Source organism: Falco punctatus (assembly GCF_963210335.1).
Source record: "Falco punctatus genome assembly, chromosome: 1".
Lineage (NCBI taxonomy): Eukaryota > Metazoa > Chordata > Aves > Falconiformes > Falconidae > Falco > Falco punctatus.
Genome location: NC_137580.1, coordinates 25,399,178 through 25,414,461, shown reverse-complemented (window position 1 = coordinate 25,414,461; position 15,284 = coordinate 25,399,178). Strand labels below are relative to the sequence as shown.

Here is a 15,284-nt window from a genome sequence, read left to right as displayed (position 1 = left end):
TTTTGTTTTTGTGGAAACCAAGGCAAAAATGAATTACCAAAACAACCTCAATCAACACAGCGAAGTGTATCATTTCCCAAACCACTTTACCCACCCTTGGGCCTTTCTGATTGAAGCATGATGGCATAGTGGTTCTTATAATGTGCTTTTGTAAGAGAATATTTGTATTATCACATGCATCAGCAGGGGTGGTACAAAATTATCCCCCTGAGGGCCAGGAGCTATTTTGTTTATATGAGGATTTTTTTTAAATCCTCATCCTGTTCTAAATACAGGAAAATGGTATTCACTTCTCTTTTTTAAGGTTTGCATCAGACCATTTTCTGTTTCAGGCTGAAAGAAAACTCTCTCAGTTTGGTCCTGACATAGAGGGAAAAGATCACTGTAGAAGGCTGGTGCTGTGAAAACTGAAATAAACCTTCTTGAGTCTTATTTAGCCTAAACAAAGACTCTACGTGTAGCTGGCATACAAAATTTCAAAGAACTAAAAGAGATCAATGGACGGTAATGGGGGATGGCTTCATCCCAGCTGATCTCCCCATAGGTCACTGATCTGCAGGGGAGGGTGAAAGCAAGCAAGCAAGCAAGGTTATCTGAAAGCAAGCACAGCTGGGTACAGGGGCTGGGGAAGGAAAAGGCATTTGCTATAGCAGTGGCTAGTGAATGTGGTCTGGGGCCACATGGATCCAACGCTGAATGTCAAGGTTATAAGAAAAAAGTTTCAACACCATCAAGTTCAAACACTTCCTATACAAAAAGGGAAGTAGGGTGAGTCGCCTTCCTAGACCAAAATCATACGGGTGCTTATCAATAGAAAGATTTGTGGTGAAAAGCTGTGAGCTGATACGGGTAGCGCCAGGATCAGCTACAGAAACAAGCATGACCCTATTTTTTGACTGTATCCCACTTTTGGGCAGCCTGCATCAGTTGTCACAGGCTGGATGTTTTAAAGTAATAGTGAGCAGCTGTAGGTCCAGACAGCCTCAGGGGGCTGCCGGGTCTGTTGGAGTGCTGGGCACTGAGCCCGCGTCTCTTTCCGAAAGGGCTCTCCTGGCTGGGCTTCTGGCTGATTAAATGCTGCTGTTACTGCTGGGTACAGATGTAAAGACAAGAGAATCCAGCATTAATTTGGAGTCAGATCCAAAGGTACTTGAAAGCGAAAGCCGCGAGTTTCAGTGCCTGTGTCTGGCCTGCCATGAGCACAGCTCGGCAGGGAGTCGTGCTATAGCATTACTGCATAAACACCACTCCTGCTCGCCCTACACTGCATGCCTAAGAGAAGCCAACATACTCCTTTAGGAACATGCTGACACGCGCTCGCAAGGAAGCCCATACATGTAAGTTACTTCCTGAGATCAAGAATACTATCCAGAGTAATTACCTCAACAAAAGGTATCAGTAAGAAATACGTACTTCGGAATAACAATTGTGATGCCAAGATTTCATTATTATAAACATTCTCTGCCTTTCCCTCCAGAGGTCTCCTACGTGTGTAGGCCAACTGCAGTGATTGTGTTTAATAGTAGCATAAGGATAACTGACAGTCACTGCCCCCTCCTACATTATTCAGTGTAGCAACATACCAAAATTGAGCTGTAGCATACATATATATTCACAGATTAATTTTCATATCACATTAACAAGCTTTAACACTCATGCTAATTCTTCATAAGAAGAAAGATGACAAGTAGGCTGACTTAATATGCATTAATCTGCACTGAAAGATTTCTAGCACATGCAGTGAAACTTTTATTACTGTTTGACAGCTTCGGATATCTAAATGCTCTGCTTAGTCACAGAGGAGATGCAGGCAGCAGCACAGCTTTTCCTCCTTTGTCCAACCCATGGTCTGGATGCAGAGCCCGTTTCTTTGTGTAAAGGCACACAATTTAATCTCCACGCTTGCATCATTTGAGGTCTCTCTCTGCAGACATTGCAGAGGACAGGAGTGGACAGGAGCACAAACCTGGGAGAAAGCATATTTTCTGGGTTGTTCAATTGAGCAACTCAGTGTTCCTGATGGGCATTGCCAGGAACTTGGAGTGGGGGAGGTTGTTGCTATCTAACAAGCTGACCTTAAATCAACAAAACATCACAAAGATGAAGTGACAAGAAAACTTGTTTTAATAACTGGAAAACCCAACCAAGAAAGGGTGAATTCACACAGTTTGGGGGAAAGCAGGTAAGAGCACTCAGAAACTATTACTTGTGGCACAAAGGGCCGGTGTTCCTGGTCTGCTACCTCACCTGAGGCCAAGCCTGTAACAAGAAGAGGGGCAGCTTCTCAGGCGCAGCGCTTGCTTGCAAGATTCCCTTGGGATGCGAGGAAGGCGCAAGCTAGCTCTTGTGGTTCGGCAGTGGCCAACGGTTTGGGCAGGCAGATGCTGGAGGGGATACTGAGTCTGTCTGTCCCTCTGGGGGCTGCAGCCTGAGCAAACCCACAGTCCCTCTCTCCCTCCTGCCCTGGGCTGTGTTTCCCCAGCTCCTGCAGCACCCCCTTCCCTGCATGGCTCAGATATTCACACAACACGCCTGAGACGTAACCCAGCATGTGTAGGCAGAAGGAAGGGAGCAAGAAAAGTTCTGGCAAGGCAACGGGCCCATGTCCTCCAGCAGCAAAGCTGTGGAAATGGGACCTCTCTTTTGTCCATGTACTCACCAGTTTGGCTGGGGAGGGGGGGATGCTTAGAAGAGGGACTCCCCAGCTGCAGCGTATGCAGTGCTCCGCATGACTGGGTCACCTGCCAGCCAGCAGCTTGGTCCTGCTGTACTACATGTACTAAAATTAAGACCTGGAACATGTCAGTCAAGTAGCTCTCAGTTACAGGCACCATATTGTCAAAGCCTTGAGAAGCCGACGCACTTTTCAGCTCTTCAGCATGCTGGAAGGGGGGGAAGACACATACAGGGGTTAATGGGTTAATGGGGTAGAAGGAGGATACTGAACAGAATTTTGATGCTCATGAAAATGGCAGATATTTACCTGACAGGTCTCTCAGATGAATCTGTGACAAGTAGGAGGCAGAGTTGCTAACAGCTACTTCTCATTCACTCGCAATTACTCACTGGCCTGCAGGGAAGAAGGGGCTTCCTTCCTCCTCCTCTCACCCACCTCTCTGTCCTGTACCCTGAGAAAGGACTGCAGTACTTTGCACCGGAGCTTTGCTGTAAAGCAATGTTAACCAACAATCAGGAGGAAAAGCAGGGACTTAGTGAAAGCCATACCTGGGGGGAAAAGAGAGAGTGATCCATACGCATAATCAAATCTCACTTTCTCTTGCTAGCATTCAAACCATTGACACAGAAAACCAGAGAGAGATGCCCAGGGGTGGGGAAGCAAACCCCAGGCAGGGCATGAGCTCAGTCTGTCAGGAATGCTTAGTTGCTCAGTTTAACAATCCAGCTTTCTCCCATTTCTGTGCTCCTGTCCACTCCAACTCCTCTGCATGGATTTGATCTGGGTGAACTGAAAGAAGCAATGAAAGACACTCCTGGAAAGCACATTCTCAGGTGTTTTCCCCCCACCGCTGTCCTGTGGGCACTGTACAGCCATGGCAGAGCACCCACCAGTTTCTCACTTGGATACACAATCACTTGATTCAAACACCCTTTGCTGGTCCCACAGAAGTGCAACAGGGGCAGGTAGAAAGCAGAGCAAATGGCAAGAACTTGAACTTGACCTTCAGGCAAGGGTAACTTTGGCCCCAGCGAGACCTTGATCTGTGTGCTAAATGAGATCAGCATTGCGGTTGCTTTTTGTCCCCTCTGCTCTGCAAGGCAATGAAATGTGTGATGTGGAAGGACCTGAGACCATTCTTGCTTTGGCTCCAAATATTTCCCAGGGCTGTGAAGCTGAGATAGCAAGTTTTCATAAATACCTGAATGGCAAGAAGTCTCAAGGAGATCAAAGCACATCTACCACAAACTCAGTTAGCCTGGGTCCATTAATACTAAATGTGCAGCGTTGGAGTTCCTTCAGCTAGCCAGACACCCCTCCCCAGCCTGTTGCTCCTTGTCGTGCCCCAGCACCAGCATCAGTGCAGCCATGTGGTGACGCTCCTGGGGAAACGGAGTCTGCACAGAGCGAGATCAGCACGGGGGACGAGCCGAGTCCTTCGTAAGACAAGTCAGCTCCCTGATGCAGTTCGCTGCGGGGACACACAAATGCTTCTGTTGCTCGTGCTGGGTAGGAGCAAGCGAGGAGGCAGGGAGAAAAGAGCAAGCAGGTTCGGCTGTCTCGGCGAGTGCTGGCTTACAGCTTTTGCTGCGCAGATGATATTTCCATGCTCACACACGGGTCCCAGCACGTTCCCAACCTCATGGTGGAGCCAGAGGCACTCGGTGAGGCTGTGGGGAAAAGGCTGCACGGGAAAGGCAGCCCAGCTTGTGGCGCTTGATCCTCCCTTTCTTCAGCTGCTTGGCAGCTGGCCAGCGTGGCCATGGGTACCCCAGGGACGCTCACAGCTGATCTGCTGCATTATTTACAGAGGTAATTGGCAGTGAGGGGGTAAAGGGGCAGCTCATAAAAGCCAGGAGACTGATAACTGAGTTCTGCAGCAGGCATCCGTACTGACCCCCACTGCAGGGTGCCCCTGGGCTGCTCATGAATTGCACAACAACAAGCTCCTGCATCCCACTGTATGCAAGGGAAAGTGCTTTATCAGGCGGACAGTCAGTCACCGGGATGGGTTGCCTGGGGAGGCTGCGGCATCCTCATCCTTCAAGGTTTTTTTAAACCCGACTGCATAAGTTCCTGAGCCACCTGGTCTGATCCCATGGCTGACTGGTCTGAGCAGGAGGCTGGACTAGCAACCTCCCACTGCCTCTTCCAACCTGAATCCTACGTCCTCCAGCAGTTCTGGCTTCTTACTGTACCTGAGACCTGTTTGTTATGTGGCTTGCAGAAAAGCTCCTTTGGACAGCGGGCAGTCCCAGAATGGCCATGAGTCAGTGTCACAGATCCCCAGAGCTGCCATGTACCCCAGATGTCCCTGATCCCCAGCATTTGCCTCTGCACTGAAACGCTGCCAGTGCCTGTCCCTGCTGTGCCGCACCACGGGGCTGTGAGAAACGGGTGTCAGACATGGCGCACAGCCTTTCTGGTGCTCAGGGAGCTTTCCTCAGCCTCTGAGGTTGCCCTAGCTTTCTGCTAGCATTGTTTTCTTCTTTTCCCAGTGGTTTCCTACAGGCCCTTGTTTAGTGAATTTCCCACAGTGGGAGCTCATCTACTGAGACCCCCAAGAGAGGGGGAGAATTGAATGAATGATTTAGAGGTGTTCCTCTGCTTTGGGCTGTCATGCAGCATTGCAGATGAGTGAGGTGGTGGCCTGCAGTAATGGTTGGCGGGGAAAGCTTCAAGCTTGGCAGTAGCAGGGTCAGAGATGTTAGGGACCTCCTCTTGCAGAGGATGGTCAGAGAAACAGAGATTTCCCATGACTGGGTGCGACACGCCACCTTGGCAAGACAATAAAAGCACCCTGGTTTCAGGTCATTGTGTCCAATTTCATATCCAAGTTTTTCACATCAACAGCAGCTTCTTGTTGATGAGCTCCTAGTATCCCTAAGCAGCACATCCATCAGCCCAAGCTTCTCCACAGCGGCAGCTGCCAGCGAGAGGGTAGATTGCAACTTTGTTTTGCCCCGTGGTGAGGGGCGAGGAGGCTGATGTGTCAGCCCATGCCAAGGCACAGCCCTCATTACCCTAACAGGGCCCGTGGCATGGGGATGTGGCAGGTCCTTGCTACCGTGGCCCTGCTCCCAGCTGGGGTCTGGAGCTGAGCCAGGGATGCACATCCAGGTCTCTTAGCTACACAGAATATCAAAAGCCCCGCGAGCACAGCTGGTCATTAAAGCAGCTGTGCCCTCAAGGACTAACTAGCTGCCCCACTAATCACGCCCCTGAGTTTCCTCCCTTTTATGAAGAGCCAGAATTGCGATACGATCTCTCCTGTTTCTGATCTCTCTCTAGACTGTGGAGACGTAAAATACATCCCCCTAGCACAGGCCACGCAGACTTCACTTCTGCTGTGCTGGATGGGATGCTGCCCGTCAGAGCCACCTGTGTTCAGGCAGCCAGCAAGTGGCTGGTGACCTTCGGGAGAAATGCAAGGGGGGCAGTTACCGACAGAGGTCGAATAGACACTTTTTCCCCTTTGGCTCTGAGCTTCCCACACCAGCTATTGCAGCGCACCGCGGGCAGTTGCTGTGGGCTACAGAGCCACACGTGGTGTTGCCAGCCGAGGGCTTTGTCCGACCCGAATGCAGGCAGCCACCTTCTGGACTTCTTCTCAGTCTGGTGGCGCCAACGCTCCCAGGCTAAACCCAGCTTGTTCCCGTGACTCAGACAGTTACAGCTGAGACACCCAGACTTCCCAGTTGCTCCCCATTTCCTGGCTGGGTGCTCAGCCCTCCTTGCCCTGGGCCCTAAGGGCGACAGCACCACTGTCTGCAAGAGGAAGGTGGGGGGGCTGCAGCGAGTTGTTGGCACCCCCGAGTCCTTCCCAAGGAAGAATATGATGTTGACACTGGGGGTTTCATCCTCCTCACCCCTGGCACCGCTGAGGGTTTTTTACACATTTTTCTAACAAGTTTTTTATTTGCTGTTGCTTTGTCAGTCCCCAGCTCCATGATCTTCCCCGTGTTTGGTGCATGTTATGATACTGTATACCAGCTTTTGGTTCTTCTTGTCTTCCCTCAGCCTGGCTGTTCCCAGCGATCCTGTGTCCCCTGGGCTGCACGGCCATCACCCACAGTGAAGAGAGAGACCGACTGGTGCCCATGTCACTTGTCTGGGGGCCAGCCCCATCAGAAGGAGCCGAATGCTTCCATGGGATGGTGATCCCATTGTTTGGCTGTCCTGATCCCAGCTGCAGTTTCGAGCTTCAAAGACCCGGGGGAAGGTCTTTTCCTGTGGGGGAGGGGGTGGGCATGGGGGAAAGGAGGATGCTGGAGGGAAGAAAAAAGTCCTCAGAGAGCTGGGTTTGTACAGAAGAGCTGGCGAATACCTTGTGCAGGGGATCAGACCAATGCAGCTGAGTCAGTGTGTGTGTTCTCTGTGTGCACAAAGGATTCACTGCAAGCTGCTGGGGTGCCATTTAGGGCTGCATCTTGAGAAATTGTCAGGGGAACTGACATTGCTCATCATCTGCATGGTCACGTCTGTACACTGTAGGAGGATGGGGTAAGGATGAACAGAAGAGCTCTTCTTGTCTTGTTCAACCAGGTGCCAGAAATCCTCAGTATTCTGTACATCCAGGTGCTGATGACGCCACACAATGCTCTCTAACAGTTTCTCATCAAGATGGTGTCTGTGCGCATCCTCACTCACCCTGTGGCCATTGTCAACAGCCTGCTGCAGACGCAGCTGCCCCGGGACAGGTACGAGTCCTGCCCCAGCCCCTGCAGGCAGGTGGGGACTGGCGGTCTGGTGGCTGAGGAGGAGCTGGCAAAGATGCTGGTCCTGCCCCTCTGGGGAGGGAAAGCCTGAGCGCAGGCAGATCCAGTGCCAGAGCCTGGTCCCCGACAGCCCCTTCGGCACTTGGCTGTGTCGAGAGCAATGCAGGTACTAGAGCCCACAGGCTGACGGGTAACTTCTGCTCCCTTGGAGTGATGTGATGGAACCGTGGAGGATCCCTGGGGAGGAAACGCTTCATCCTAAAGGTTTTAATGGAACACTTAAAGAACTCGGGCAAGGACAGACCTAGGCCCAGCTCTGCTGACCTGAGGCCACGCTGAAGCTGCTCGGTGTGTTTCTGGCATATACCTTTGCGCAGCTCCTTCGCCTTTCTGACTTACCCTTCATCCCAAGGGAGCCTGAGGCACGGTGTGAATGCCCACAAAGCCCCCGGGGTGCTGCGCAGTGCTGGTGGTGGGGAAGCCGAGGCAGTTTGCAGCTCCCAGTCTGCGGGGCCATTGCAGAAGGGGAGGTGCAGGCTGGTGGGAATAGGCCTTTGGTCTATTGAGTGTCTCTGCAGATCACCCATGCCACCTCAGAGGTGGTGTCTTTGTGGCAGAGCATGGAGGCTGTCACTCTTGGAGTGGTTCCCATCCTTCTGCAGTCTAGCAGTGCCACCCAGGGAAGGCAGATGCCTTTTTGCCTGCTCAGCCCCAGGGGAGGCTGCTCCTTGAGGCACACACGAGTGATGGGTGTCCCTGCAGATGGAGCGAACAGGATGGGCACCTGGGCTGGGCTTCACTGCCCAGGACAAGGTCATGTTTGCTCGTGGTGCTGAGGCAGCACTTCCGCCTCTTCGCCGCCTGGTTGGGCAGATTGCTCCAGTTGTTTTTACTTCCATTTTTCTTCATGGATAAGCTTTGACCCTCTGGGAGGAAGATGTTGGCCTGTTCATGATGGTTGCCTGCTGGGGCCTCACCACCCATGTCTCCTCACTGCCAGGTGCTCTGCCTTCCCCTCTCTCCTGGTGCCTGCTGCAGGTGGCCCTGCCGTGCTGCCCTCAAACCGGAGGCAGCTGTGTGCTGCCTGGCAGTCCGGGCTAACTGGTGCAGCTGGGAAAGGAGCATTTCCATGGGGCCAAAAGCTGCCTTGTTTATTTGGTCTATGCCTGCCTGGGGAGATTTGTTTTTTCCTCTAGCCTTTGTTTATTTTGGTTTGGGTTTGTCTGGTTGGTTGTATTTCTTGTTTTGTTAGTGTTAGTTTGATGATTGCTTTGGTTTCTGTTGCTGTTTCTGCAGTGCAGGTCTCTAGGGGATCCCAGTTTTCAGGACTTTGGGGGCTGAGGACTATCCCTGTGTCCCCAGATGTGCTGTCATCAAGCTCCCTCACCCCCGAGGCTGAGATGGAGAGAATTTGTGCTGGTAATTCTTGGCCTTACAAGGTGCGAGTGCCAGTCTTGCCCAGGCGTGGGCGAGGGGCAGGACACCTGCCGCGGTGGTGGGTTCCTGCCCCGGCAGCCTATGTCTAGCTCAGGGGGACACCTCCTTCTGCACTTTCTCCAAGGTTTGTGCCCTGCTGATGCTCCATTCCCCGGGGGGAGCGTGGATGACAACGCCTCTCACCGGTCTCACAACAGTGTCAGGAAGGGACTGTACCTCAGCAGCCCTAGAGCCTCTGGCGCTGGCTTCGCTGGTGCGGCCAGTGTGCATGGGGCTCGAGACTGGGTGGGAAAGGCAGTCTGCTTGTAGCTCTGCAGGCTTGAGGGCTAGGATGTGTCATTTCAGCAGGACCCAGCTGCTCCCCAGGTGAGATTAAGCACGAATGAGTGGACACCCCCAAGCAGCTGAGCTTGCTCAGCTCTACCCAAGACACACCTTCCTCTAGGTAATTACTTAATGACTTCTTGAGGTTTGCTTTTTCCCCACCAGAGTTTCCACGGAGACAGTGGATGCCATGCATTGGTAGGCTATGGCTGTTGAAGGCACAGGAGCCTGGACCCTCCTGAGGGAAGCAGGCAGCCCAGGGCCCCAGCACCCCCCTGCACTAGGGCAGATGCCCATTTGGCAGCTCAGGAGACACAGCCCCCCGCCCAAAGGGAAGGGTCCCACCAGCCCTTTCCTGGGGGCACAGCCACCCACAGGGCACAGAGACCCCCTCCTACATGGGCAGGAGACACACAGCCTTGTGGATAGCCTATGGGGCTCTCAGGGCATCCAGGGAGATCCAGGGCTGGGTGGGGGAGCAGGGGCAGCCCCATCCCACCCCAGGCTGCTCACCACTGGGGTGTGTTTCCTCCTGGAGGAGGTTTGGGGAGGGCTTCCCTGGAAGGGGGTTGCAGCCTTCCTTGCCTGGCCAGGCTGTGCTACCAGGGTGCCTGGGCAAGGCTCCCTGTGGGGGGCTGCAGCTGCTGTGCTCTGGCAGGTGATGTCTGGGGTGTGGGGCCACCGGTGCTAGTGAAATAAAGCGATTCTCTACATCTGTTGGTGCTGCCCCACAGACACAGGACTAGACACACACACCCAGCAGGGAGGGTGCCTCCACCCCAGTTCCCAAGCACTCCCCCACATTGCTGTGGGCTCCACTCCTCCCCTGCCCCCCACAATCACATCACACATGCAGTCAGGAAACAGAATTTCAGTGCTGGGTTTCAACCCCCCTAAAACGAAGAGTGAGTGTTCTGTTTTGGGGGCTTGGAAACATACTGAGTGGGTTGGCTTTGGAGCTCCAGAAGGGGTCAAGTCCTGGATTTTCAGCAGTTGGAAACAGATATCAAGTCCTTTAGTATTTCAGGCACTAAAACCAGAAATCAAGTCTTGAGTTTTCATCTTTTGAAAACAGAGATTAAGAAGTGCTGCATTTTGGGTCCTTGAACACAAGCCCTAGCAACTGGGTTTGGGCCTTAGAACTAAAGGCAGAGCTCTCTGTTTCGGAAGCTCAGAAAAAAAGATCAAGTACTGTATTTTCAGCACTTGAAAATGTGTGTTAAGTCCCACATTTTCACAGCTCAGAAAAAACCCAAATGTCTAAGTCCTTTATTTTTGGGGCTCAAAAGCAGAGGGTGGCTGCCGCTTTTCTGAGGCTTAGGAAAAGACGGAAGTCATGCATTTTCGGTTCTTGAAAATGCAGGCTAAGTCCTGTGTTTCTGGGCTCCGGAAAAAACCAAACATAACTACCAAACCTAAGTGCTGTGGTTTTGAGAGTTGGAAACAGGCTCAGTTGGCTGTTTTCAGCCCCCCAAACAGAGTCTGGGATGACGCTGGGGGGACTGCAGGCAGGTGGGAGATAGGGGGGGGAGGGGGTATGTGTACCCCTGCCAGAGGTGGGTGTCCAGTCATGTTGGTCCCCGAAGCTTGGGATGCTAGCATGCATCAGACCGAATTAAACGTCTAAGCTCTGGAGTCAAAGGTGCTTTTCACACTCACTGTGTATCCAACTCCTTATTCAAGGTGTGTACAACCACCGAAACAGTTATTAACCCAAGAGTACATATTTAGACAATGTGTAATTATGACAGTTCATATTTATATACAAGTTATAACAGTGATTGGTTGATTGATTTGCAACCTTGCCAAAAGCCCAAGTTGCTGCAATGACCTGGAGCTTTAACAGAAGGAGCATTTATTAAGCCAGAGCTGGTGACAAGAAACATCACTTACCCCCTTGGAGCATTCATCAGCCAAAGCTGAAACAAACTGGAACTTCCATCAGCAGGAGGATCTCATAGCCAGAGCTGCAGCTTCAAGAAGCTGGACCTGAAATTACCTCAAACTGTTAACAAGCTGGAACACCCAGCAGCTAGAACTGAAATTACCTGAGACTGGAACAAGCAGCAAGAACTGAAATTAGCTGGAGTTTCACATACCCTGAGCAGCAGCATGGTGGAGAGTCTGTCAGCAGGAGCTGAAAGAAGCAGGAACATCTCTAATCCAGAGCATCAAGTTGCTGGAGCTGTGGCAAGCTGTGATGTCCGTCAGCCAGGGCTACACTCCCAGCACGGCTGAACAGGAGAGCATCTGCTCTCCATCCCCTCTATTAGAGAGAGCCGAGCTTACCTGCAACTGTAACAGGAAGGAGTGACTATTAGCAGGAATATCTCATGGCTGGAGCTCAAATTGGCTGGAGCTCAAATTACCTGGAGCTGTAACAAGCCCAGGTGTCCATCAGCTGGATCTGTACTGCGAGGCAGGCACATGCAGGGCTGTCCCCAGCAAGGAGCTCTGAGAAGCAGGGAGCCCAGCCTCTTCCACTGGGGCTTAAATCCACACCAGATGCCTCTCTGCACAGAGGGCCTCCCCCAGTTATATTCCCTAGGGCAGAAGTGAACTGGGGGCGCCCCAGATCTCCTGGGGCAGGCAAGGCAGTGCCAGCATCTCCTCTGTACCTGTGAAAGAGCAGCAAAACTGTTGAGCCAGGCTCCTGAGAAGCACAGCACAACCCCACATAACTCACATGAGATGGCTGCCCCTGTCCTGGGCAAGGACAGCCCTTCCCCTCCCTGCTGTCCCTTGCTTTTGGCAGAGGCTGCCCAGCACCACACATGGGCAACAGGGAGGAGAGGGAGAAATGACAACAGAGAGCTCAGGGCTCAGCCAGAAAAAACATGTTCCTCCCCCAAGAGCAGGTGAGAATGTGCACATTGCTGAACCCCCCCTGCTCAGCAAGGGGCACTTATGACACTGCACAATACTGGGGCCAAGGATGGGCTGTTCCCATCCAGAACATGGCCTGGTACAACACTTGCCCCCTCTTCACCTGTCACCCTCACCCTGCCCGGGAGTGGGACTGGGGGAGCTGCAGGCTGCGCTTCACATCCTGCTAGATGTCATAGCCACGTCCAGTGCTAAACATCAAATAAAGCTGAACCAAGCCACGTGGGTTTCAGGAGGGGCCCAGACCAATCAGGAGCTCCAGGAGGAGCAGGACAGGGTTGTCCCCAGTGTGGCTGTGAGGAGAGCCACGCCAGAACTTGCTGGGTGCAGGCTGGGTGGTTGCTGATGGTGTGGGGAGAAGCCGTCCTCGGGTGGCTCTGCCCCACAGTGACCGGTCCCAGAACCGTGGGGCACAGCCCTATCCCTGACCTGGCCCACCGCAGTCGGGGCTCCTTGTCCAGGAGCATTGCCAGCACAGCCCCAAAATGCCCTGCAGCAGGACACATAACACAACCAGAAGCTGCAAGCAAAAAGATTTTCTACCCAAGCAACAGCCAGGCACAACAGAGACGTGACGGGCAGCCACAACCCTGACCCCGCAGCAGCCACGGAGACACTCTCGGGCAGCTCCTCCTGGCCTTGCTGGGCCCGGCGCCAGAGTGGAGGCTTTGCCTCCCTCTCCTCCCTGGCTGCAGGGCTCCCCCCGCTCCTCTCTGCCCCCACCACACCCCCAGCCCCCCCCCGCAAACCCTACCCGCTCCTCTCAGACGCCACCAGCTGCCCTCAGCGCCCCACGCAGCTCCCCTCAGCCCCCCACCCGGACCCTGCCTGCTCCCCTCAGGCCCCTGCTCCCCTCAGCGCGCCCCCCAGCTCCCCTCAGCCCGCACCCCTCAGCGCCCCCCGCCCCGCAGCTGGTGGCCCAGGGGCAGGGCCGTGCTGGGCCCGTTCAGGAGGCTCAGTCCCTCCCATGCTCGTTTGGCGGGCGCTGACCGGCGGCCTTTCCCCAGGTCGTCCCGCTTCTTCTGCGCGAGCCCCGGCCCCACGGCAGCCCTGCGGCGGCCCCGCGGCCCCTCACCAGCCTTACACGAGCGCGGGGGGAGGGCGGTAAGCACCCGCGGAGGCACGGACACGGCTCCGGGCCCCCGCCCGGGCCCCTTCTCTGTCTCCTGACGCGTCCTCGTCCCCCAGAGAAGCAGCAGCCTTGAGGGGTCCCCCGGGTTGCCGGCACGGCCCGGGGACAGTCAGGCGGCACGTTCCCCCCTGAGGAGCGGCCCGGCTGACCAAGAGCCTCGGCCGTGCCCCGCGGCCTCTCGGCACGCTCGGGCAGAGAGAAACAAGCGCCTGCCCGCCCCGGGCCCGGTGGTTCCCGGCCCCCCCCGCTGCGGGCGGCCCCGGCCTCGCTGCCGGCCCCTCACAGCCCACGGCCGGGCCCCGCCGCCCCGGTACCGCCGCCCGGCGGCCGCTGCGCGCCACTGCGGCGCCGCGGGTTCGTGTGGCCCCGCCCGCGCCGCTCCGGCGCCCCCTGCTGGCCCCGCCGCTGGCGGAAGGGCCGCCCGCGGGGCCCCGGCTACGCACTATGCTGGGGCAGGGGCGGGGGAGGCGGCCCGCAGTCCCCCGCTGCCGGGGGCCGCATTCTGCCCTGCGCAAAGGCGCTGGGGAGGGGAGCCAAGCCAGAGCGGGGGACTTGGTCCCCCCACCGCCCCCCTGACCGCCTTACAGCACACCCCAAAGGGCTCCCCGCCCCCAGGCGGCCGGGGCTGGCGCGGCAGGTCCTGGGGGTCCCATCCCTGGTCCCACGGTGCCACACGGTGCCCACGTGTCCCAGAACAGGCGCAGGGGGACCTCGCTCGCCGCAGAGCTCTCAGGGCACAACACCCACCTGCTGCCTTGTTCTACCGACCGCGGGTCCAATTGCCTGCCGCCCAGGGCGCTCAGGGACGCCAAGAGCTGCAGTGAAACCCGCGCTGACGCGGGCGGCCTGGCAGAGCCCCACTCAGCACCTGCAGAAGCTGTCCTCGACTTTCACTCACCCACCGGCAATCACCCCTGCGCGGGCTGTACCTCCCGTCGCACCTGCTTGTCACAGGAACAGCGTGGCGACGGCCATCAGTAGCACCCATATGTCTCATTTCAGCTCCAGCCCTGGAGATGCCAGTCAGAACGCGAGCAAAAGGTATGTCAATGTCCCAAGCCGTTTTTCTTCCCCTCGCAAGAACCCAAACTTTAACCACAGGCACCAAGAGGAGCCCTCCCAAGGACTATCAGGCAGCCTGCTGTCTTTCTCCATCGTGTCCAATAAATCCACTTTCCCAAACTGTATTTCTCCATATGAAAGGCAAAGCCCCAGCAACCACGGTGACTGCAAAGGCCCTTCTAAAATCATGTCCACAAAATTTCCTAACGGTACTGTAGTGCAGGCTGTGTCCGCATAAAGTTTCCACCAAGGGAGCAGCACTCAACGTGTCACTGCTTTCTGACACCCTCCAGCTGCCCCCAAGGCATTTCCTCACTTTTTAATCCCCACTAAAAGCCCCCCAGCTATCACTACAGTAGGCATGTGGGTTGACTTTTACCCTGCTCCATTTCAACCACATAAAAAGAAAAAAACCAAACAACCAAAACCATCAAGCAGGCCGATCAGTACGCACAGTCATTCACAAAGCCTAAACATCAGCTCAGGTGCTGATAAAACGTGGTCTTCAAAATCATTCAAGAGCAAAGACTACGTGGCACAAGGTCCACCGTGGCGGACCTTGTTTGGTTTCTGAGGCCGCTCTCTCTGCCATCTCCTCCCCAGCCCCAGCTAAACACGAGTTTGTGGGGCCTCCACAGCCTACCTTGTAAAGCAATATGGCTCTGAATGCTGCAGGCCATCGGGAGACAGCACCCACGGGATCCTGCTTCTTCAGGGATCTTTGGTGCCCACAGATCTCTTCGCTGTTGAGGCTGTTCCTCAGATGATTTTTTGCTGACTTGGGCTAAGGAGCCCTCTATAGAATCTCCTTTTTCCAGTTCAGTATTTCAACTCACACAACCACAGAACTTTTCAGATGTTTCCGAAGTGCGGTTTAGCAGAAAACGTTACAGCCAAGGCAGGCACTCAGCAGAGGACTTCAACAGGCAGCAGCTACCAGGAACCAAACCCAGAGCAATACAGCTCTGCACAGATTCCATGACTCGACACTATTTATCTACAAGCACTGCAAGAATAACCCTTGTACCAACCTTTTTGGGTAAATGCT

At 54.7% G+C, this 15,284-nt stretch overlaps 1 protein-coding gene across 1 annotated transcript; it reads right to left on the bottom strand.

Moving 5' to 3' along the window:
• Nucleotides 1–2,659: 2,659 nt before the first annotated feature.
• LOC308071068 (uncharacterized protein) lies at nt 2,660–14,916 on the bottom strand (the record flags this gene model as incomplete). Its single annotated transcript, XM_080405960.1, has 5 exons — nt 2,660–2,882; nt 2,984–11,145; nt 11,526–11,774; nt 13,127–13,754; nt 14,880–14,916. The coding sequence occupies 4 exons, from the start codon at nt 14,914–14,916 to the stop codon at nt 11,112–11,114; spliced, it is 948 nt and encodes a 315-aa protein (XP_080262086.1). The 3' UTR covers nt 2,660–2,882; nt 2,984–11,111.
• Nucleotides 14,917–15,284: the final 368 nt, after the last annotated feature.